The 24,016-nt window shown below is 41.4% G+C and overlaps 1 protein-coding gene across 2 annotated transcripts in view; it reads right to left on the minus strand.

Annotated features, from left to right (window-relative positions):
* STIM2 (stromal interaction molecule 2) overlaps positions 1 to 24,016 on the minus strand; it is a 139,887-nt gene that overhangs the window by 78,980 nt on the left and 36,891 nt on the right. For both annotated transcript variants that reach the window (XM_075930612.1, XM_075930613.1), the window contains exon 2: positions 4,798 to 4,928. In XM_075930612.1, the coding sequence (XP_075786727.1) occupies positions 4,798 to 4,928 (131 nt within the window). The remainder of the gene's footprint in view (positions 1 to 4,797; positions 4,929 to 24,016) is intronic.

The following is a 24,016-nucleotide window of genomic DNA, read 5'->3' on the forward strand; positions in this document are numbered from 1 at the left end:
AAGAGCTACATATCCATGGTACCATTTTATAACCAGCAAAATTCAGTGTGATTTGTCAATAGCATGATGCTATGCACTAAAAGAGAATTCTAAACACACAGTTGTTCAGATAAGAGCTCAAAATAGCAATTACCTATCGAATACTAGAGAGGTGTTTGAAATTTCAGAGACTTTAAGGCTAGAAAGAATATATGGTTAGATAGTTTGACCTGCCAGGACCATCCCTAGGGGACTGCACACTGCAGGGCTCAGGACAAAGTTAGCCCTGACTGGCTTGGGGTCCTGCTCTGCAGTAGAGTCCCAGGCAAGCAGGCTGGTAGCACCCGTCACATACCTATCTCCCATGCCTATATCTTCTGATTTGCGGAATCCCAGGGACAGCTCTGCCTTCTGCATAATTGGCCAAAGACGTAAACCAGTGATGCCCACATCTAACCCATCTCTTTTGGAAATACATCTTAAATCTGGATTTGAAGACTCAAAGTGGTGGAGAACTCATTAGATCCCCTCGGTAATCTGTTCTAACGATTTGATTACTCTCACTGTTTAAAAAAAAATACACCATCTTTCCAGTATGAACTTTGAAGCCTTCAATTTCCAGACACTAGACTTCGTGTTTTGTCTCCGCTTGATACATTAACGTGTCTTTTACTATCCGACAGCTTCTCCATGTGTACACAATGGTATTCCCCCCAACACCACCAACCCCAAGGACTTAATGCTAAATTTCCTCCTATTATAAATGTTAATTTCAAATCCCTGAAAAATAAGGTTAATACTAGAAATGTTTAAAAGTTTTGGCTATCTATGGTGTAACAGTAATCAAATTAACCTCTCTCATTAAACTGAAGGGAAAGCAGCAATTCGAATATAGGAATGTTTCCTACAAGTGCCACTAGGTATACATAAAGCAAAGCAAACAACTACAACAGAAAGTGTGAAAACAGGAGAAATAGCAATATGCAGACTACAGACAGGTAATCTGAAGACCAGAATCCTTACTGAAAGAGTAGGGATTTTGTTTTGATTTTTAAATACAGAGCTGTTTCTACAAATTAGAAAGAAAATATATTTCAAACCCTTTTACCTTGCCTCTCTTAAAAATAGCCTCATTCAAACCCTATTTATTTTTTAAGTGGCAATGTTGCTTGGTGAAAAACTAAGTTGGTTAATTTCTGTGTAATTACTATTAAGTATTAAATTTTCCACTTCCTAATAAAAAGCTAGTGTGTGTCTTAATTTTGTTTTGACATACTTACTGCCCATTGATGAGGCTTTTTTGGAAGCAGAAATCTTGCAGCATGAAGCAGAATGTAATCTATCGTTCTGCTGTTTAGTCAAATCCCTTGTACAAAGCCTGACAGCTTTCAACCAAATATAGCACTCTCACAGAGGTTCTACAAACATCAACAGATAAGCTTCCTCACAACAGGAAGTGTTAAAGACAAGAGTTTTGATGTCTACAAAGTCAGTGTGGATAAAAAATTTCATATACACAGTCTACAACAACTTCAATGGGGGTAAAATGACTGACAGACTCAAGTTTAAAAACCATAAACATTTCTATAAATTGAGCTGGGAGCAGCTGACCAGACTTTACAGCTTGCTGCTATCACTGACACACCTACTGATCTATAGGTGATTTTTGTCTACTTTGTTACAATTTTGATGAAACTTCCTTGTACATATTTTTACAAAGATCTTTTCCCCAGTTTTCTACTCAACATGTTAACATCTCAGAAGAAACTGGTTGTGCTGGTAAATATTTGCACAGGTGTATTTTACTCAGTCTCATGTTCGTTCACACACACACACACACACACACACACACACACACACACACACACACACACAATGGGAGAACAGACTTATTTTTAACCCTTACTGTAGTTACATGTAATAGATTACTAGAACATGCATTTTCAAATTGCTTTGTAAAAGTGACAGCTGCTTAAAGCAAGTTTCACTTCTGTACAGAGGTTTCACTTCCCCATTCCTGACTGTCATGACCCATCATGCACTGTTCTTTATCATGTATCATTCTGAGTAGGGCCTGTGAATTTTCTTCCCTACTCACTCCAACAGCAAATATAATAGAGCAGCTGACACTTACGGAGAAAATTCTTTGAAATTGTGAATCTTGGAACAATGAAAATTCTTCATTAGTTCCCAGGATGATTAATTCGATTATCTATTAACACAAAGTTCTTCCAATTTTCCATCAACAAATATTTTTGTATTTTCTTTATTCTTCTTCTATATTGCAAGTAGGGATGCAAGTGACTAATCAAGTAGTCCACTATCCAATAAGTAAAAGCTTACCAGAAAGTCGACATTAGGTGACTAGTCACGTCCCTCTCGGCTTGCTGCCTCTATCAAACGGGCAGCAAGAGGGACAGTGAGACAATGGGCTCCCCCCTGCTCCAGCTATGTGGAACAGGATAAGGGGGCAGCTAATAAGCAGGGATAAGCAGGGACTCTTGTACATTGCAAAGGGTGGAACTCGAGCTAGTTCTTACTGACTAACTGAATAGTCAATGGAAATCCCATCAACTATTTGATTAGTTAATTAATCAATATCGAACATCCCTAATCACAAGTACAAACAGAAGTCAAGAATGAATCCCCACAATACAGGAATGCATGCATTTTAGAAGTCTCAATGTGTCATCAGTTATCTGGTTTATAGACCAACCCCTTTCAATGTAATATATTTGAGTTTGTCTATGTCTGTCCAAAAATTCTTTCTGAACAGTAAGAGCTAGGACCACCAAATTTGGTATACAGATTCCTCTTATCACAACTTAAAGCAAGGTAAGCATTTGGTCATGCCAGGAAAATGGGAGGTGCCAGGAATGGAAATGCTTCTCAAAAAACCTACAGAAAAAATAAACTTAAAAACAACAAAAGGTCTTGCTAGCACTTTATAGACTAATAAAACATGTATATGGTGGTATGAGCTTTTGTGGGCACAGCCCACTTCTTCAGACGACCAGGCAGACTTGCCAGGAAAGTGAAAGGGGCTGCCTGGGAGTACATTCCTCCATCATCTGAGACTAGCCCAGCTCCAAGCCTTTCCCACCACCTCCCAGATATCCTTTAGGGAGGGAGGTGGGGGTTCATCCCCTCTCTCCTCTCCGCCTCCCCCCAATTCATACAGAAACATTGCTTTGTCAGGGAGAGAGGGGAAGTGCACAGTTTGCTGCATTCCTCACTCTGATTGGGCGGCGCAGGGGGCAGATTAACCTGGACCTGCCCTAGCCAGGGGTCATGTATATCTTCCCCAGCTGTGCCTGCTAGAGCTGCAGCAGCCATGGAGAGGTGCTTCTCATATGGCTCCAAGCTGCTGCAGTGAGTGCTAGGGTATTCTCTCTCCCTAGTTCAACTTGCATACTGAACTTCTTACTCCCACAGGACACCTCAGCAATGCTTTTAATGAAGAAAATCAAAAATTAATTGGAGTTAAGGACTCAAGCAATGCCAGGCAAATCTTTTAATTTTAATATAAAATAAAGAACTTTAGCTATATATAATGATTCAAAATAGACTACTACTTCCACCGTACTCTAAGCCTGTGTGAAATCAAGTTCTGGCTTCAGGTACCAAGCATCATGAGAATTCCTTACACAAATAATTAAGAAATGTTTCATAAATGACATTTTAAACGTATCATTTTAAACAAATAAATAATTGTCACGGGCAATTATTAAGGAAAGGAATATAGGACTGACAGTGAAGACAGGCATAAAGTGGAATGACTTCATTTGTAGTGCAGATGTTTATGGTAGATTCCTGGGGCCATTTTCCACTGATGGCATCTTATGCTTTTCCGACATGTCCTAAGAATGCCTCGAAGATATTACAGCAAACACTGTTCTACAGTTGGGTTCTAACACCCAGGGTAAAATTAAGGAGTGGGGGCAGCCCAGAAGTAGATCTCCCATTACACCTGTTCATCAAATCTGTTCTGATTTTGGACTCTTTCCAGCTGCAGAAAAATGGACCAAATAGTGAATAATCCCTATGCCCAACTGTTCAGCTAAGTGTTGAAGAAAAGACGATGAACAGAGACCCAGGACTGGAGACTGTTCATTACTCCTGCTCAAACCCCTTCACAGAGCCAGCAGAAAGGCAGACAACGAAACGGACAACAGCTGGGTAGGAGAAGGTCCTTTTGGTCCACTACAACTGGGTCTTGTTAGCATTCCATGAAGCAAGAGCACCAGGTGGCTTCTTTCCCACCCTTATACAAACATGGAAGCAAAGACTCCTTGGGAATTTGATAGCAAACAAAAAGGAAATGTGACATCTTCTCAGACCCTTCTATACAAGGGGTCAGACGACAGTCCACAGGATGAAGCAATTGGAACTGACAGATGAGCAGGAGACTACAATTCCTTACTTCCTAGGATTTACTTCATGAGGAAATAAGTGGGGTAAACAGGAAAGGAAAATACTTGGGTTCTTTGTAAGTTTCTACGCATCAACACTTTAGAAACAAAAATCAAATCTTATATTTAACATTTTAGGGCCCAATCAACTGGCTTCACAGCAAGCAGAGTTGAGTCTATTTGCCTAACATGATTCTCCACCCCATTCTAATGCCTTATACTGTATGGACAACATGGCTGTTCCTTTTACTTCCTTTAGAATGTCACAATACTAACGATGGCCTTTAAAATAAGGCTTCATTTTCATAGCATGGCACAGAACTTTTACTTCAAAGCCATTATTTCCTATTTATTTTAAATAAAGACAAAAATACAGAAGGTGGAAAGAACTGAGGCCTCTACCTACCTCATCACTTTCATCTACTTCGATACCACCATCTTTGTCATCATCCATTTGCTTGTGGATTGTGCGGAGAGCTTCCAGACTGAATCGATCCTCCTCAGTAAAGCAGGGTGGACTCAATGAACTGCAAGGATCTGAAGGACGAACAAAGAAATATTAGGTTAGTGTGTTGAAACATCAATTTCCAACAAAGGACGTGCCTCTTCCTCTCTGAGGAAATACAGCACAAGTGACTCCATCTATTTTCCATGTTAAACGAAATATACGCCTTTATAATTTGAATACAGAAATTCTATGTGACTTGACTACATACACCTGAATTTTGGCAGCTTCTTACATGACATTTCTTGCAGGAAAAAAGGAGTGAAGTGAGTGAGTTCCTATAGGGAGGAGAGTGAAAAGAAGAGGAACATACCTCTCTTGGAAAAGAGGGTGGTTTGTTTCCCCTCCACCAGGTCTCCTTTCTTCCTTAACTACACTCACCATCTTCTCCTCTTCCCAACTCTTAGATAGATTATTCCAACAGCCTGTGAACCTGCTGCCTTCTCTTCCTCATCTAATTATCTGCCAGGCAGATAATTTTAATTTTATTTTTAAGTTGAATTCTGTACTTATAGCTTCACATTTTGACCACAAAAGATTACAAGAACAGAAAAACCTGCTCAATATCCATAGAACTTCTGGATGTAGGTTACTCTAGAGAAGCTGCAATGAGAGGAAACCAGACATGGCATAGCAGGCAGAAAACTCAAGTCACTCCATGTACAAAACTTGGGGGCTCCATAAACTCATTTCATGGCTCTACTTTATAGATCATATATTTTAGGTTTTCCCTGTCACTGCTTCAATAGCTATGTTAAAGGCACAAAGTGCTCTGCTTTCTTTCCGTCAGGCACAGAGATTAAAAACACCTAAATGAAGCCATACCAACAGCCTCTGTTCTAAAAGACCATGTCTCATAGCAATTGGCCATTTATTAGCTAGATATATTGTACTAGGTCAGCGGTGGGCAATACATTTTGACGGAGAGCTACTTCAGAAATTTTTAAGTGGCCCCAGGCTGCCCCGGAAGGGGTGGAGCCTCTTGCAGAAGAGGCAGGGCCAGGACACTTCCGTGCTTCCCCACCCACAGACCCTGATTGGTCTGGGTGTGGAGGAGCATGCAAACTCTTTTCTTTCCCCCCCCCCCCCCACCCAAAAGAAACGCCAGCTGTTCGGAACAGCTGGCAGTTCCCTCTAGGTACCCATGCCGCTAGCAGTGGGAGGAGACTTCACATGCTTCCCTATGCTAATCTCCATTCAATTTGGGCCTGGGGAGGGGAAGAACATGAAGTCTCTCGCTCCCTGCTCCTGCCCCACAAGGAAGCACTGTGCTTAGAGTCAACCGCCATCTGAGCAGCAGCTGTCAGTTGATTAAGTGCTGAGCACCTTGCAGGGCAGGAGGAGACTTTGCATGCTCCCTCCCACCCCCCAGGCCAATCAGGGTTTGGGGGCAGGAGGAGTATGTGAAGTCTCTTCTCACTCTGATAGGAGCCTGCAGCACTTCTATGCACCACACTCTCCTTGCAGGGCAGGGCAGGGCAAGGCAGGGCAGGAGGAGACTTTGTGCACTTCTCACCACCCCCTGGCCCTGATTGGCTTGGGGGTGGGAGGCACGGCAGGGCCTCTGCAGGCCAGATCAACTTGCTTGATGCACCAGATTCAGCCCACAGACGCACCCTTGCTCTAGATCCTTCACAGATATCTATATCAAATGGCAGTTAATATTCCATACATTTAAATGCAGCCATCACTATTTATTTAGCCACCAAAACGTATATAGGAGGAAAAGCATCAGCTTATGGAAAACTATATTCGAATAACAAGTCAGGTGAAACATTCTCCTCCATTATCAAGAATGCAATGAAGTGTTAAGCTGAGTTGATGGTTACTATGGACAGAGCAGCTGGGCAGCTCATTTCTTTCAGCAATACATATGAAAGATGTCAATCCAAACTGGAGCATTATGTGATCATTTTTCACAGTGTGTTTGTTAAATAACTACAAAAGTTTTCATATAGCTACCAAGAAGCCAGGACATGAATGCATGAATGTCAAAAATGATACACAAATACATGCATAAGTGACAACAGTGGAAGAATTAGCTAGTTTTCCAACATCCAAGCTGACTTCTTAATAAATTACAAAATCCTGTATTTCCAAGCTCTATAGCACATCCCATGTACTTGGGATTGAACAATTTACCTTATCAGGTACTTGGGATCAAACAGTTACGTAAGTACCCTCATTTGTAGGTCAGATGTGTCCAGACTGTTCTGCTGCCTACTAATAACTGTTCTAAATGATATTTATGAAATAAAATTGTTATGCAGAACACTTAATGTAATAACTTTCCTTCACATGGAAAGGTTTTGCTACAAATAGTAAGGAAGAGGTTTCCATTCTTGCTCCTGTCCCCCGCCCATCCCCTTCAAAAGCAACTTACACTACAGTGTGTGTTAAACAAGCAACATAGTAGAAAATACATTTTTTCTATATATTTCTGCGAAGACACCTTCACTTTTATCCGTCTCAGATAAAAAAAAAATCTATTACATCAAATAGATCTATTACATCAAAAAAATTATTTCTGTACTATAACAGCAGTGCAGAAGTGTGTCTGACTGATGGATCTATATTTAATTACACCTGCTTATCTACTTTCACATGTAGAACTAAACCAAGTCTAAACTAATACTGGCCAAAGTTATCAGTTTAAACTCAAAGCATTTTAACTTTTTATTGAAAATATCCAAAAAAAATGCCCAAAATTTATCTTTTTTTATTCCAGAAAGCTTTAATCTGATCACAAAGTTTTCTTTGCTTAAGTTTAATTAGCTTCTTAATATCTTTGAGAATGTAATGGAGTGCAAATGTCTTTTCAGATATTTGCCTAAAAATGTACTTGAAAAGACATGGCAGCTTTTATTAAAGAGAGAAAAAACAAGATGACCTGTGCCTCATGTCCTCAGCTCTGATCAAGGGAACACTTGATACCTCTCCTCTGATTAAAGAGCAGATGAAGTTTCTGTTTGTTTTGAGAGTGAGGAACATTAAGTCAAACCATGTTTTGGTTGAAATGAAAAGACATGCTATATACTGAACAAAATTAGTCTGATCTCAAGGCTCATTTTCATATACTAAAGTTAGAAGTACCATTCCCTGACAGCCCACTTCAGTTTGCATTAGATCGCTCACCTAAACACTATTCTGGACACAGTTAAAAGAATGAGAAGGATTTCCAGATTTGGTTCAGACCTTGTAAAGCCATTCATTTGGAAAAACTGAGTCATCAGGTACAGTTTTGAAAAATTTTTAACATGTACATGGATAAGCTCTACTTTGGTGTTTGCCTGAAAGGCAGAAATTTAACCTCAAATTAATATCAAATGACTTATGGCTAGTAGCTTATCAAACTTCTGCATTTTTTTAAAAAAGATTTCCTTCCTCATTCACCTAAAAACATTGTGAAATGCAATAACATATTGGAAAACTACCTTGGTTTTAAACCTTTCATATCTGGATCCAGAGTGTCAAAGGTGGAATTGTCCGGTTCTAAAATCCTCCATTGCACTCTACTGATAATGCTGGCTATATGTATGGACCAATTTCTCTGACCTACTCCGATACACAGCCATGTTTCTATAACATCATTACTATTAATCTCAAAAATTGTACTAATGTCAAGAATTAAAGCAATGGTGTCAAATATTTTAGGTCAGTGATTTTCAACCTCTGGAACTCAGTGCCCACAGACATAAGATTTTGAAAGGGGTCTACATCATCACCTAACATTTTTAGGAGGACAGCAAATGGAAAAAGTTTACTACCTAAAACACTGGTTCTTAAACTATAGTCAGTTTGAAATTGAATTTTCCGTTAATATTTGCCATTAACCTTCTGGAATGGCCAGTGAAAACTTAAGTAAAGCTGTACTCAAAGCAATGTGGAGAGTGCACATGTAAATCTGCTCAAAGTTTGCTTTGAGCTTAGGAGCTACCATATAGTTGTGGCATTTCTTGGTGGAGAAAATTTAAAAGGGAGCCTATAGCCCTCCCCAGGGAAAAATTTATCACAATGGAAGATTACATTTTTAAATTATTGCAATTTATGGCTCAATGAGTCAACATACTTGGCTGAAGCCTTTTGAAATGATCCCTCCACCTGCTACAAGTCACGAAGTAACTATGCCTTCTATATCTGAGCCAGTAGGATATGTACCCTACAGCCTACTTCCTATCACAGGGAATTCTTCAGGCACTTAGGACCCTAACAGGCCATTCTCATAGCAGCAGGCCTAGCAATAAATTCAGGGTGTTAATCTAGTATTTGGATTTGTTTCAAGAGGTAGCAGGCAGACTTATGTACACTGAACTAATTTTATTCTTTACAGTAATTTAGGCAGATCTTATTTTTCCAAAAGGTATTCTTTTTGTTAAAGCTAAAGTGAAATCAGGCAGGTAAACATCTATTTCCATTGGAATCTCCCCCTCTCTCTCTCTCCACTGTTGTACTCTTTTCCTTCCAAAAAGCAACATACTGAACTTCTGTAGCTACAGTATCAATGCAGATTAGACACCAGAAAGACTACAGACAAGACAAGAACCCTTAGAGCCCTTCAGGCCAAAATCTGTCTGCAATTTATTTATTTATTAAAACTGACCATGACATTTCTTCCCTCCTGCTTCAGTTCTGTAGATTGTATCTCAAATACTATAATACATCACTGTCTAAACACTACAATAGCTCCTTCTAGCAATTAAAACGGACTTTTAAAAGACTATGCAAAAACTGAGCAGAAAAATGCTACAGCAGAAAGTGATTCTGAAGACAAAAGAATACAACCTGGAAAGCTCAGATTTTCTGGCACAATACTGGTTATTACATATTACTGAAGAAAGCTAAGCTTTTTTTCCTTTTAAACACCCACCATGTGGCACTTGAAACAGTTCTTCAAAGGGGCAATTCAACAAAAATATGTTGTCATGCCCTTCACCTCAAATCCTCACATGATAAAAGAGTGTGTGAGATTAAAACCTTTACCAAGCGTTTGAAGAAAAAAGAACTGTAATAGGAACTTCACCCACTGCTCCAATAATACAATGTCAAAAGCAACCATTCCTTTATCTAATTATTAGACACTCCCTTATGGCAAGCAGGCTGCAGAAAATAATTTTAACTTGACAACTGTATCACTTAATGACACTTATTTAAATGACAAATTGAAAAAGTCTGTAATACAGCATGTCTTTATTTTAAAACAAAAGGAGCCTGACAGGCATGGCATTCAAGAAAAAAAAAATCACAAATAATTACAGAAATAACTTGCATCTTCCTAATCAAGGTACAATAAGATTCCTTACAGCCATGGTCCTCAACCCGGTGCCCGCGGGCGCCATGGCGCCCGCCGGGCTCTTTACATGCGCCCGCGGAGCAATCTGGGCTGGCAGGTGCCAGCCCCGGGTGCATGGCTAGTCCTGGCCCCGGGGGTGCCGCGCGTGCCCTTGCCGGCTCCGGCCTTGGCCCCGCCCCCGGGGGCACCACGCGTGCCCTGGCCCCAGCCCCAGCCTTGGCCCCGCGGCGCTTACGGCGCGCCGGCCCCGGGCGCGTGGCTATGGGGGGGGGGCCGGCCCCAGCCCCGGGCCCGTGGCTATGGGGGGGGCCCCGGCCCCGGGCGCGTGGCTATGGGGGGGGCCCGCCCCCGGGCATGCGGCCAGGGGGGCCCCGGCCCCGTGGCTATGGGGGGGGCCGCCCCCGGGCATGCGGCCGGGGGGGGCCGCCCCCAGGCGGGCAAGTGTCCCCGCCCCCTGGCGCCCGGCGGGCGAACGGCCACGCCCCCTGGCGCCCGCCAACCTGAAAAGGTTGGGGACCACTGCCTTACAGTATGATCAGGAATGGTCAACCACTGTTTTGTGCCCTATTTTCCGTGTATTGTGTATTAAAGACTAAAACTTAGCATGTCCACTATTTTAAATTTAAAATTAATCTCCATTCAGGAATTTCATTAACAAACAAGCAGAATTATGACATCAAGAGAGACTGAAAGAGGAACAATTGAAAGAGGATTTTTCGAGATATTAAAAAACAAGTGTTTAAAGTACACAATTCTAAATATCTAATGATCTATTCGATGAACATTCAACATTCTCTCACTCATTCAATATAGTTCCAAGAAAGGGCCCAATTGACATCTGAACCCAAGTAGTAAAGTTAGAGAAGACAATCATTACAGCTTTAGAGAAAACTAAAAATGCCATTTCAATGAACCTTGTATATACAAAACTGATTTCTCAGAATGAAAAGATAAGAATGTTTAATGTCAATATTAAGTTCTCTTCTTTCTCCACGCCATGTAGATCTTTCTGAGGACTTAAACAATAATTGAAGTTAAGTGTATAAATAGTTGCTGAAATTGCATGTATATACGTGGTGAAAATCTAAAGTACACCATTAGCAAAGTCAGGTAGTAAACTGATTTTATTTCACATTTTGTTTAGGAAATAAGTCTTCCTTGGTTAAAATACTGAACTACGCCTTACATAAACTGTGCAGATTAATCTTTCTGACAGATTAGGAATCCAAAGCATGTTAGAAAACCCTGGAGCCTGAAAACGCTTTTGTTCTGCAACCTACCACATAATGCATTAGGGATGTTAACTAATTTTTGGTGTGTAAATATGTAATCACTTGAAATTTTAGCAGGTTGTTCCTCCCACATCTCCCGAACTAAGTCCAAAATCCCACACGGCTGCCTCCCATATGAAAGTTCAAAAGGCGAAAACCCTGTGGAGGCCTGGGGGACCTCCTGGACTGTGAAAATGAGGGGCAGGAGGAGCTGGTCCTAGTGGCGCACATCTGCTAGAACAAATTTGTGGAGCATGGCCTTCAGAGTCCTGTTGAAATGCTCTACTAGTCCATCCATTTGGGAGTGATAGACTGACATTAGAGTGTTTTGATTTTTAACAAATGGCAGAATTGCTGCACAGTTTGGGACAAAGTTTGTCCCCTGATCCGTTAGGATTTCCTGAGGGACTCCAACATGAGCAAAAATATTCATCAGTTCAGTTGCCGCTCTCTTGGCACTCATGGAATGTAACGGCATGACTTCGGGATACCGGGTTGCGTAGTCAACTACAACGAAGATGAATTAGTACCCAGCAGCATTCTTCTCCAGCGGGCCTACTGTCCCCAATCTGCTCAAATGGTACAATCATGAATGGGAGGGGAATTAAAGAGGCTTTCTCCACTGGCCAGGGTGCTGTGAGCTGACACTCTGGGCAGGAGGCTGCAAGTAAAATGGGGCAGAGATAGTTGCAGAAAAAGGCCTTGTTGGGACCCCTGTATTCCCAGGCCCTCCTCTGACTCCCTCACAGCTTCCATCTACCACAAATGACTGATATGGTTATTATAGGAAGATGAAGTTTGTGAATTCATCCTCAAGTGGTCTGATACCTTTGGCAATTATGAGTTCATTTAAATTAGGAGAAAATTAGCACTAAAATTTTTTCTTAAAATGCACATTTTATTAACCACGACAGTCGTGTAATAGATTACAATAGCTCCAGAAGGTAAACAAATTTATAAATACTTGTAAGTCACATAGGTAAATATTTTTAAGTGCTGTTTTCCCTAGAAATCAAAATATGTCATTTGAATTAAGTAAATGTGGAATTATATATTTTAAAGATACCATTCCAGTTTTTACATACATACAATCCTTTTTAAAAAGATGTTAAGCATAAAATAGGTTTACACAGTTTGCTATGAGCACAGAATCGTCAAATCCTAAAGTTACCACAGAAACTAGATCACTCATATTGCACATATGAGATTTTTAACCAGTCAATAGACAATGAGAAATTGGGTGAGTTGATATGTGCACTTTAACTTCTACATGTAACAGCCTGTGGGGAAAATTGAAGGGAAGTAGTAAAAAGTTCTCTTTAATAATGACTTTAAATACATATACCAATATTTAGATGGACACATTAAATGCAGTTAGCACATCTTTGATAGCAACTGGTTATCATCCTAGCTCAAGACAAGCAGCACAGGTATGGGCTGACAAGTGAGATAATTTTTAAAAAATATATCATACCTCAGACCTATTTCTCCTGGAAAAACAGCAAAATGCCAGTTTTTTTAGACTTCCTGTAGAGCTGAGAGTTACCTGACTTGGTGCTCAACACTATCTCTTTCATGCTCACATAATTCAAACAGATCAGTGGACTTTTCTCAAATTTTTGAAAGGAAAAAAAAAAAAACTCATTTGGGGTAAGAGCAAGCATAGACAATGTTCACCTCCAAATACATACGCTGAAAAACTGAGTAAAAGAGATATGGGCTGAGTGCTCACATATACACTCAAAAGGTATTCTACAATACTATTAAAACTAATAAACCAAAACCTCAGTGCTTTTTTTGTAATGATACTGCCCGGAACAGTGTACCATCACCTATTTTCCCAGCCCACAGAAAAGGAACGGGATTTCCCTCACATGTACTGGTCCTCGTTTTCCTGGGGAGGCTCGGTTCCTGATTGAAGCCTGCTTGGGATGTGCGGCATTTTTTTTCTCAGCTCCCAGCGTGGCACTGTGGCTCTTAAATGGGCTGCGACTGCATTTTGGCCCCCAGCGCAGGGTTGTTTTTATTTTTGTTGAACATTCAGCGAGTTTTCCTCTCCCCTCCTCCCCCCACACCCACGCCCCACTCCTCAACAAGTATGCCCCAGAGTACCGGCACCTTTTTTCTTACAAAAAAAGCACTGCAAAACCTTAAGAAAAAACAAATGGTTATCTAACCATGTGATCTTAATGCAGAAGATTTTCACTGACAATACTAAAATAATTTCTAAAATCCTTTCATTTTGCTAAGTGAGCAAAATAATTTTGTACTTCTTTTATACACTGTAAATGACTGCTCTGCATCAGGACAACTCAAGGTTTTGAATTCATACTGAGAGCTCCGGTGTTTTGTTAGCCACATGTCATCAGCTAAGCTGTTCAAGTGAATTACAGCCTTGTATTCACTCCAAAGATCTCTGACCCTGTGCCATCCTCCTACCACTACCATTTTATAAAACTGATTACTGATGAATATGGGTTACAGAGAGGCATGGGTGAAGCATATCCAAGGAAATATTTACTTTGTACTCTTTAAAAAATATTTAGCTGATTGTTATTCCTGTACTATTCAATAATTACTTGTTCCCTTCCCACCCTGTGAAATGAAAGATCATCTGGGACATGCAAGCCTAAAACTGTTCCATGGTACACAGAAATACAAAAGACATCAAGGGAAAAAAAAAGGTGTGGTATTGTAAACCACTTGCTTAACACAATTAAGCTTCATTTGAACAGGAAGCACAAGTGATTTATAAGTGACCTCCGGATGTCTGAAAATACGTCTAAGGGATTTTCCAAGCAAGCCTCCTCATATTTACATTTGTTTTTTAGATAGAAGATAACAGTTTCCTGCTTAGAAGCGTGTATGGTTTGGCACTGCTGAAATGCAAAACATTACATATGACCTGGAAAGCTGACCTCTAGCCTTATTGAACAGAAGCTCCATCAAAATCCCATCACATGTGGTCAATCTTAGGAATGTAAAAGGTTAACTGGTTATTTGGTGAGCATTAGGCTTACACAGTAACCATTCCAGTAACTGGTTAACCAGACTGCCAGATGTGTCAGGCCAGTCAGCAGCAACCTGACCAGGATCAGGCCACGGGCAGGAGCAGATAGGGCCCCAACTGTGCTGCAGCCACCCCAAACTCCAGCAGCTCCAGGCCCAGATCTGGTAGGACAGCAGGCTACCCACAGCCCTGGTGCGCCTCTGCCTGCCCTGCACCAATCAATGGTTAATCAGTTAATGTAATTTTAATAATTTAATCAAATTATTGATAGCTATTTACACCCCTAATCCTCACCCCCTTCGTAAAATCCAAGAGCTAGACAACATGTGGGCCATTAAGCATCTTTTTGGAAGAGAATATAAGGTAGACGTCCTATAGAAATAAGGCAGATTTTTTTTTGAAGTTTTCAGCATGTAAAAATTGTAAAGTTAATGCACAACTACATAATATGAACAAAAACATCAATACATTGATTTAATTCTTAAACACAAAGTTTGGAGTACACAAACTCACTTCATTCTCAAATTTTTGATCCAGCTTTAAACAATTTTCAATTTTAGTGGAACTTATCCAGTTCAATTATGAAATTTTTCACAAAAACTAAAATTATCTTAAGCTTTTAAAGGCATACGTGAAAAGGACCACTATAAAAAAATTGCAAAAATTATATTGTTTAAGTATCAGAGTTAACTGAAGACATCTTAAACAATTTAAACCACATTAATAGCAACATTTTCAAAAAAACTAACAATACACATTCTGAAGGTTTTACTTTTATTAACCCATCTATTTTTATGATTTTTTTTTCATGCATGATTCAATCTACTACTATATATTTTAGAGTTTGTCTATTTGATCAAGAACTCCTCCGAAATGGTAAGAGCTAGGATTATCAATTTCGATATATAGCATCCTCTAATAACTTAAAGCAACATAATGGTTTAATTATACCAGAAAAACAGGATATGCCTGGAATGGGATTGCTTCTTGTAAAAGCAAAGGAGACAGAATCACCAAATAAAATACAGTCCTCAAAACTGACATAACTGAGTGAATGCTGAAAGAGACTGAAACAAGGTATGAGAGAAAAAATAGGATGAATCTGGACTAGGAGTGCTTATCAATAAACTTTACAGAAGTGATAAAACTGAGAGATTTGGAGTTGGACACAGCTAAATCAATACTTAAGATTTGAAAAATGTAAGATGTTACTGGAAACCAAATTGATAATAGCCCTTTTTTGTTAAAACACAGTGAATGGTAAGAGTTTATAGGGATGAAATACAAATATAGTTGATACAATTGCCATTTAAAAAAATACTAAAAAATTAAATGGACAAATTTTATTAATCTTTTTTAAACAAATCTGTAATAAAAATCATCAATAAAAATAATGATATTTTTGAAAAATGAAATCATTTAAATAAAGCTCATACATTTTCCTCTTATTTCCTCCCCTCCAAAAAAAAATCTTAATTGAGTTAAGGACCCAAGCAATGCTGGGTAAATCTGCTAGTATCCTATATCAATGAATCAGGCATGACGTCCCTGAATCAGGCATTACTGAATTAGTCAGTCTTCTAAACCAGTGCATCTAAAGTCTGTATTATTAACTGTCCCAATACCAAGGAGTCTAATTTAATCCCCTACAAACACCAATTGTAATATCACAGACTTGCAGAGTTCTGGTAACTAAATATTGGTCAGAAGTATTTGTCAGAGGGTATTTTTACTTCTGTGGTATGCTTTTTTTTTTGGAGGGGGGGGAAGAGGACAAATCAAAACAGCTATTTGATGAAAACTCAAACTAAGAATGATACTCTACACACAGTTAAAGATCTGGTCTACCCATCACAGCAAAGAATTTAAATATTTGCTTTTTAAATATTTGCATAAGTATTAAATCACATGTATAGACCAGCAAATTTCCTTTAATATTTACATTAAAAACTGCTGTGTCTATGCCTTCATAAATATAATCCACCTATTCAGCTGCCTTAAATAGATTAAAATTAACAAAAATCTTCTGAAAATTTTTTGTAGTGTAATTCAACATAAGCATCAATTTTAAAACATACTAAACAAAAAATAGTGTAATTTGTATAGGTAGCTTAATTGGAGAATAAATATTCAAGATTTAGTATTATACCGCAGCAATAGCTAAAGAGACACCACTATAATTCTTCTTCCAAAGGAGGCATTAGCCATTATGCAATTTAACACTCAAGTCCAACTTTCAATCACCCAACTGACATTTTTACATTTACTAAAATATGCTATATGTATTTTTCCACTGATAAATTTGGCAGACAGGCTTCCTAGTGGGGTCCCAGTTTACCTTGTCTCACTGGATTGCAACCACTCCAAATATTTCTTTAAGCTTTCAAGACTTCTGCAAAGTGAGATGTTCATTTGGCACTTTAACAAATTCTGGTTTTGGGTGCATAAGAAGTGACTTCCACCCACCAGTTGAGAAGATAGATTTTTTTAGCATTTGGCAACAAACATATATTGCTTAATTTTTTGTGATTTAAAAGATTTAAACAGATTATATTAACTTTAGGCTTTCACATTTAATTTTAAAATAGTTCAAGTGTATGTCATTTACATTTTTAAAATTTCAAATAAAGTCAGATTTTTATGCACCCTGCTGCCTGTTCCCTTCTGTAATGTCTAATGTGCCTATTTTTAATATTCACTTTATACTGAAGAAGAGGACTCCAATTTTCTTAGTAAGGATGACAAGTTTACATTTCAGAAAAATGTCAATAACTTCAGTATACAAGTCAGACAGTAGAGTCATCCCTTTGGTGCCCAGAGCAACTGGATATTGATATAAAAATTAACTGATCATTTAAAACAAGACACGTTCTTAAAATATGATGAGTCCTAAAACTGGAAATGACTGCAAAAAGGGAAATTTTTAAAAAGGTTTTATATATATTTGGTTCAAATTTGGGGATAGCATGCACGTAAGTTTAATGCACTTTCACTTCCAGATACAAAATCTTGAGAGATCACTAGGGAGTTGAACAATTTTTAGGAACATCCTCCCATTTGTCTAAAGGAGAAACATCACTATAAAAAAGTAGTGTAGTGTGGAGCAAATGCCATCAGGCTCAGACAAGAAAACACTAGGGTTGCACGTCAGGACTGAGGTGCAATGCGTGGCACCTGCATGTGCTGAATTTAGCCACAGTCCAATTCATGAGCAATGAATTGGCCCATAAAATGTAAGTTTTACAATATACCATAAAGCAATCTGTGCTGCTTAAAAAAAAGCATTTTATAATGAACTGTTCCTTTTTAAATAAGAACTGAAAAAATTGTGTCTCAGAATTCCAGGCATTACTGCCTCAGTCTATACTAGAACCATAGGGCACTTACAGCTATGTCCACAGACATCTGTTCCTTTCCAGATCATTCTGCCAAGCCACATCTCTCAACTAAATATGTCAGCATGTGCCTGCATCATCCTATCACTTCGTGTGTTTTCCTCCTTTCACCATACATTATCCGATCCTTTCGCCTTCAGTCTACCCTCATACTCTCCCAATTCTCACCATCTCTGCTTCTTTTCTCACAGTACTCTCAAAACTATCCATTCCCTTATCCCCATGTTTGTGTTGGGGGAGGGGAGGAAGAAGGGGGAGAAACGGGAGACCTACATTCAAGAGACCAACAGCAGACATTTTTAGACACGCCAAACATTTATTTGCAACCTATCTGCCATCCCTCTACCCTGCACCTTGTTTTGTCTTCCGAACATTACTCAATATCTTAAAAAGTGTATGTACAGTAAAACTCCATTGGTCGGGCATCTGACGGTCCGGCACTCCTGATGGTCCGGCACCATCAGGAACCCGGAAGTGCTCTGCAGCCAGACCATTGGAGCTGCTCTGCCTCCAGCTTCCCCTCTTCAGCAGCTGCTAAAACTGACCAGCGGCTGAATCGGGGAAGCCGGAGGCAGAGCAGCTGGGGCGCTGCAGGGTAGGTCCCCTAGCGCTGCCCCTGGGGGCTGTGGGACCAACCCGGCAGCACCCCAGGCGTCCCCGATTCAGCCGCTGCTGAAATTGACCAGAGGCTGTTTCCGGAATCCCGGGGCAGAGCTGCTCTGCCTCTGGCTTCCTGGAGTCAGCTCTTGGTCAATTTCAGCAGTGGCTGACTTGGGGACACCTGGGGCAGAGCAGCTGGGGTGCTGCTGGGTTGGTCCCTCGGCGCTACTGGATCAACCCGGCAGCACCCCAGCTGCGCTGCCTCAAGCATCCCCAAGTCAGCCGCTGCTGAAATTGACCAGCGGCTGACTCAGGGAAGCCTGGGGCAAAGCAGCTCTGCCTCAGGCTTCCTGGAGTCAGCTCTTGGTCAATTTCAGCAGCGGCTGACTTGGGGACGCCTGGGGCAGAGAAACTGGGGTGCTGCCGGGTTGATCCAGTAGCACCGAGGGACCAACCCAGCAGCACCCCAGTTGCTCTGCCCCAGGCGTCCCCAAGTCATCCACTGCTGAAATTGACCAAGAGCTGACTCCAGGAAGCCTGAGGCAGAGCTGCTTTGCCCCAGGCTTCCCTGAGTCAGCCGCTGGTCAATTTCAGCAGCGGCTGACTTGGGGATGCTTGAGGCAGCGCAGCTGGGGTGCTGCCAGGTTGATCCAGTAGCGCCGAGGGACCAACCCAGCAGCACCCCAGCTGCTCTGCCCCAGGCGTCCCCAAGTCAGCCCGGGGCAGAGCAGCTCTGCTTTGGGCTTCCTGGAGTCAGCTACTGATCAGTATCAGCAACGTCTGACTTGGGGACGGCCTGGGGCAGAGAAACTGGGGTGCTGCTGGGTTGATCCAATAGTGCCAAGGAGCGGCACTGCGGGACCAACCCAGCAGCACCCCAGCTGCTCTGCCCCAGGCGTCCCCAAGAGCAGCTGGGGTGCTGCCTGGTTGGTCTCGCCGCGCCAAGGGTCGGCGTTACCCCGATCAACCCGGCAGCACTCCAGCTGCTCTGCCCCAGGCATCTCCGATTCAGCTGCTGCTAGTCAGTTTCAGCAGCGGCTGAATCAGGAACGCTTGGGGCAGAGCCGGACTATCGGAAGGGGGGGCTATGAGGGGTCTGTGGGGGGGTGCCACCCCAGACCTCTCATAGCTCCCCCTTCCAATAGTCTGGCATATCTGATAATCCGACACCCCCTGGGTCCCAAAGGTGCTGGATTATCGGAAGTTTACTGTATTTCCAAGGTAGGGACCATAGGTTCTCAACAAACAAATCTGCAAATAAAAGCTATCAGAGTACTAAATAAAATGTAATACTCTGCTCTTTTAAAAACTGCTCTTTTATTTCAGTGTACATTTCAATGTTTTTCTCTTCCACCCTTTTTAGACACCCATTATTATAACGTCCTTAATGGCATTAAACAATATTTAAGTAATACTCACGTCAGAGAAAACACTTACCAGGTCTTTAAAGAAAACAGCTACTAAAGTCAGCTTTTATGCATCCTGTAAAAGGAACCTCAACTATCTAGAACTGCAAAGCTCCAGTTCCAGTATGTTCTGTAAAACATTTAGAACTAGAAAAATGGGCACAAAGAAGTGTTTCTTCTATACTACTTTTTTTCACACAAATGACAACAAATACAAGTTGTTGTCATTCTTGATCATTTCAGAAGGATTTAACTGTATGATTTTTAAAAGCAAAATCTCACTTGTCCTTGATTAAATAAGTAAATGTAGGTAAACAAGTATATGTAAGATGACACTTGAGTGATTTAGCTTGCCACTCTCAACTAGGTCTCTTTTTCATTTGAAAAAAGAAAACAGAAACTGAATTCTGTGTAAGAGCTTACCATTTCTGTATGATCATAATTATAGAGTCCATGTAAAAGCATCAAGTTTTTTTTAGGAGCTGCATGTGCTTTAACAAAATACGTAAGCAACTTCATAAGACTGAAAAAAATAGCAATGGTCTTTTTTTTTTTTTTTACTACTACTACTATAACATATGGTGCCATGGATTTTAAAATGCCGGCTGACGTCCCAATGTCCACATTACAAAGTGATGTCATGTACTCCTTTGTCTTTTAACAAGCACACAAACCTCCTTATAACTTCTGTTTCATAGTTCCATGTATTAAACTCTCCCTCCAGCCATTCAAAATTGCCCAAGAGAACATTATGGTCAGTCACACGGAGATGTGTTAAGCCCATACTAATACTCTAATTGTGATTCCTGACAGAGTACAGCTACTTTTTAAATAATTTTAAATCCCGCAAATTTTCAGAGCTAACTGCACACACTCCAGAACTTACACAGAATGTCATTCTATCAATTGTTGCTACCAGCTGTTAATAGCGATAGTTCCAAGACACCCTTATACCACAGCTCATTATATTTGTATACGCTCATTTTTAAGGAAGTTACTGAGTATTTTGCCTAACACTGACTCAGTGCTGTTATATAGTGAGTAATTGAATACTTGTGTTACCGCATGAAATTTTAGCAGTTACACGACTATTCCAAAGTCTCCATTGGCGGGACCAGCAGCCAGTTCACTCCTGGCTCCACTCCCAGAGAGCGCCCTGCCACGCGGAAGTGCTGCCTCTCTATCAGCATTGGGTGACAGGTGGGAGCCAGTTTAAAAACCAAATCTCTGCATAGGAGGAACTAAGAGTTTTTTATTCATTAATTGCATACAACTGCGCAAACAGGAAATTCTGCCATATTCCATGTGACAGCTAGGGCAGCTAGTGTGTAAAACTGTTCCAAAAGATGGTAATGGGACTTTAAAAAAAAAAAAAAAAAACAAGAAATAAATAGTGAATTAAAATAAGGCCAAGTTCAAAAGTTACTGCAGGACCCTGGGCTTCATTCAGCCTGCAATGAAAAAAAGACAAGGATACACAGAAGAAGAACAAAGATCCTACTTGCAGATATGAAATATAGGCCTCCATTTTAAAAACAAACTTACCAAAACTTATTTAAGCCCTCAAAACAGGATGGATTAGAAGGGATGTGTAATGATTTAGTGCTGGGAGAGATCCAAATTTTTAACAGCTGCCTCAATCATTGCAGATCCTCCACCCTCTACAGTCAATGAGGCAAGCGCTAAGCAGAAAAAACAGATGATTATAACCATCCCCTGATCAAAGTCTATAGTTTCTTCTTTCTACAGTAAATCTCCATTAGTCTGGCATCCAATGCTCCGGGACTCCTGATGGTCCGGCACCATCAGGAACCCGGAAGTGCTGGGGCAGCCCGACAGGCTTCCCCCATTCAGCTGCTGCTGAAACTGACCAGCAGCTTAATCGGGGAAGCCAGGAGCAGAGCAGCTAGGGTGGTCCCATAGCGCTGCCCCTCGGCGCTGCGGGACCAACCTGGCAACACCTCAGCTGCTCTTGGGGACGCCTGGGGCAGAGCAGCTGGAGTGCTGCCGGGTTGGTCCCGCAGCGCCAAAGGACGGCACTGCGGGACCAACCCGGCAGGACCCCAGCTGCTCTGCCCCAGGGGTCCCCGATTCAGCCGCCGCTGAAACACATCAGCGGCTGATTCCAGGAAGCCCGGGGCAGAGCTGCTCTGCCTGGGGCTTCCTGGAATCAGCCGCTGATCTGTTTCAGCAGCGTCTGACTTGGGGACCCCTGGGGCAGAGCAGCTGGGGTGCTGCTGGGTTGGTCCCGCAGTGCCGAGGGGCGGCGCTACGGGACCAACCCAGCAGCACCCCAGCTGCTTTGCCCCATGCGTCGGGATTCAGCCGCTGCTGAAACTGACCAGTTGAATCGGGGAGCCCTGGGGCAGAGCAGCTGGGGTCCTGCCGGGTTGGTCCCGCAGCCCCGAGGGGCAGCGCTACGGGACCAAACGGGCAGTACCCCAGCTGCTCTGTCCCAGGCGTCCCCAAGAGCAGCTGGAGTGCTGCTGGGTTGGTGCCGTAGCGCTGCCCCTCAGCGCTGTGGGACCAACCCGGCAGCACCCCAGCTGCTCTATTGCAGGCATCCCCGATTCAGCTGCTGCTGAAACTGACCAGCAGCAGTTGAATCAGGGATGCCTGGGCCAGAGCTGGACTATCGTAAGGGGAGGCTATGAGGGGTCTGGGGTGGCATCCCCTCCCACCCCACTCCAGACCCCTCATAGCCCCCCTTCTGATAGTCCGGTATATCTGATAATCCGGCACCCCCTGGGTCCTAAAGGTGCCGGATTATCGGAAGTTTACTGTATTAAAATATAAAGGAGAAAAGGTTTCCTTCCTATTTCCAAACTCACTTTGGTCAGAAACGCATTTACAAGTTGTACCCTGGCATGTCAAACTTTCATTTTCAATTAACACAAATAGGTCAAGAACGTAAAGAGAAACTTACAAACGTCCATCTGTTTCTTAAATTTTTTATTTACAACATACACCATCTGAAGGAGATCCACGTAAATTCTGCTATTACACCAAATCACAAACGTGCACAGTAATGTTTGACAAATACCTCTATGGAAGTTTAGTTTACCTGCCTACTATGCCAGCATTTCTTATCTCTGGAAAACCCTCAACCAGTATCCATGGGATACCTACCATTTAATAACTGTTCCTTTTCCCCCTCTCTTTTCACATTCCACTCACAGCATCAAAAAGACAATTCCAGCAGAATTGTGAAGTGCTAATAACTACTCTCTGAGAACAGTCATCCAGACAGTTATGCACCCACTTTATAGTAGCCCCACCTAAGTTGTATTTGCCTCGTTTATTGATAAGAAGATAATGAGACTTATCAAATGCCTTACTAAAATCTAGGTATACCATGTCCACTGCTTCTCCTTTATCCACAAGACTCATTATCCTATCAAAGAAAGCTATCAGATTGGTTTGACATGATTTATTCTTTACAAATCTATGCCGGCTGCTCTCTATTACCTTATTATCTTCCAAGTATTTGCAGATGATTTCCTTAATTACTTGCTCCATTATCTTTCCTGGCACAGAAGTTAAACTGACTGGTCTGTTTCTTGGGTTGTTCTTATTTCCCTTTTCCACTATATTTGCCCTTTTCTAGTCTTCCGGAATCTCTCCTGTCTTCCATGATTTTCCAAAGATGATAGCTAAAGGCTCAGATACCTCCTCTACCAATTCCTTGAGTATTCTAGGATGCATTTCATCAGGCCCTGGTGACTTGCAGACATCTAACTTTTCTAAGTGATTTTTAACTTGTTCTTTTTTTATTTTATCTTCTAAACCTTCCCCCTTCCCACTAGCATTCGCTATGTTAGGCATTAAGACTTCTCGGTGAAGACCGAAACAAAGTCGTCATTGAGCATCTCTGCCATTTCCAAGTTTCCTGTTACTGTTTCTCCCTCCTCACTGAGCAGTGGGCATACTCTGTCCTTGATCTTCCTCTTGCTTCCAATATATTTAAGAAATGTCTTCTTGTTTCCCTTTATGCCTGTAGCTACTTTGAGCTCGTTTTGTGCCTTTGCCTTTCTAATCTTGCCCCTGCATTCCTGTATTGTTTGCCTATATTCATCCTTTATAATTTGTCCTACTTGCCATTTTTTTACGACGACTCCTTTTTTATTTTTAGATCATGCAAGATCTCC

This window comes from Pelodiscus sinensis, chromosome 5, assembly GCF_049634645.1.
Source record: "Pelodiscus sinensis isolate JC-2024 chromosome 5, ASM4963464v1, whole genome shotgun sequence".
Lineage (NCBI taxonomy): Eukaryota > Metazoa > Chordata > Testudines > Trionychidae > Pelodiscus > Pelodiscus sinensis.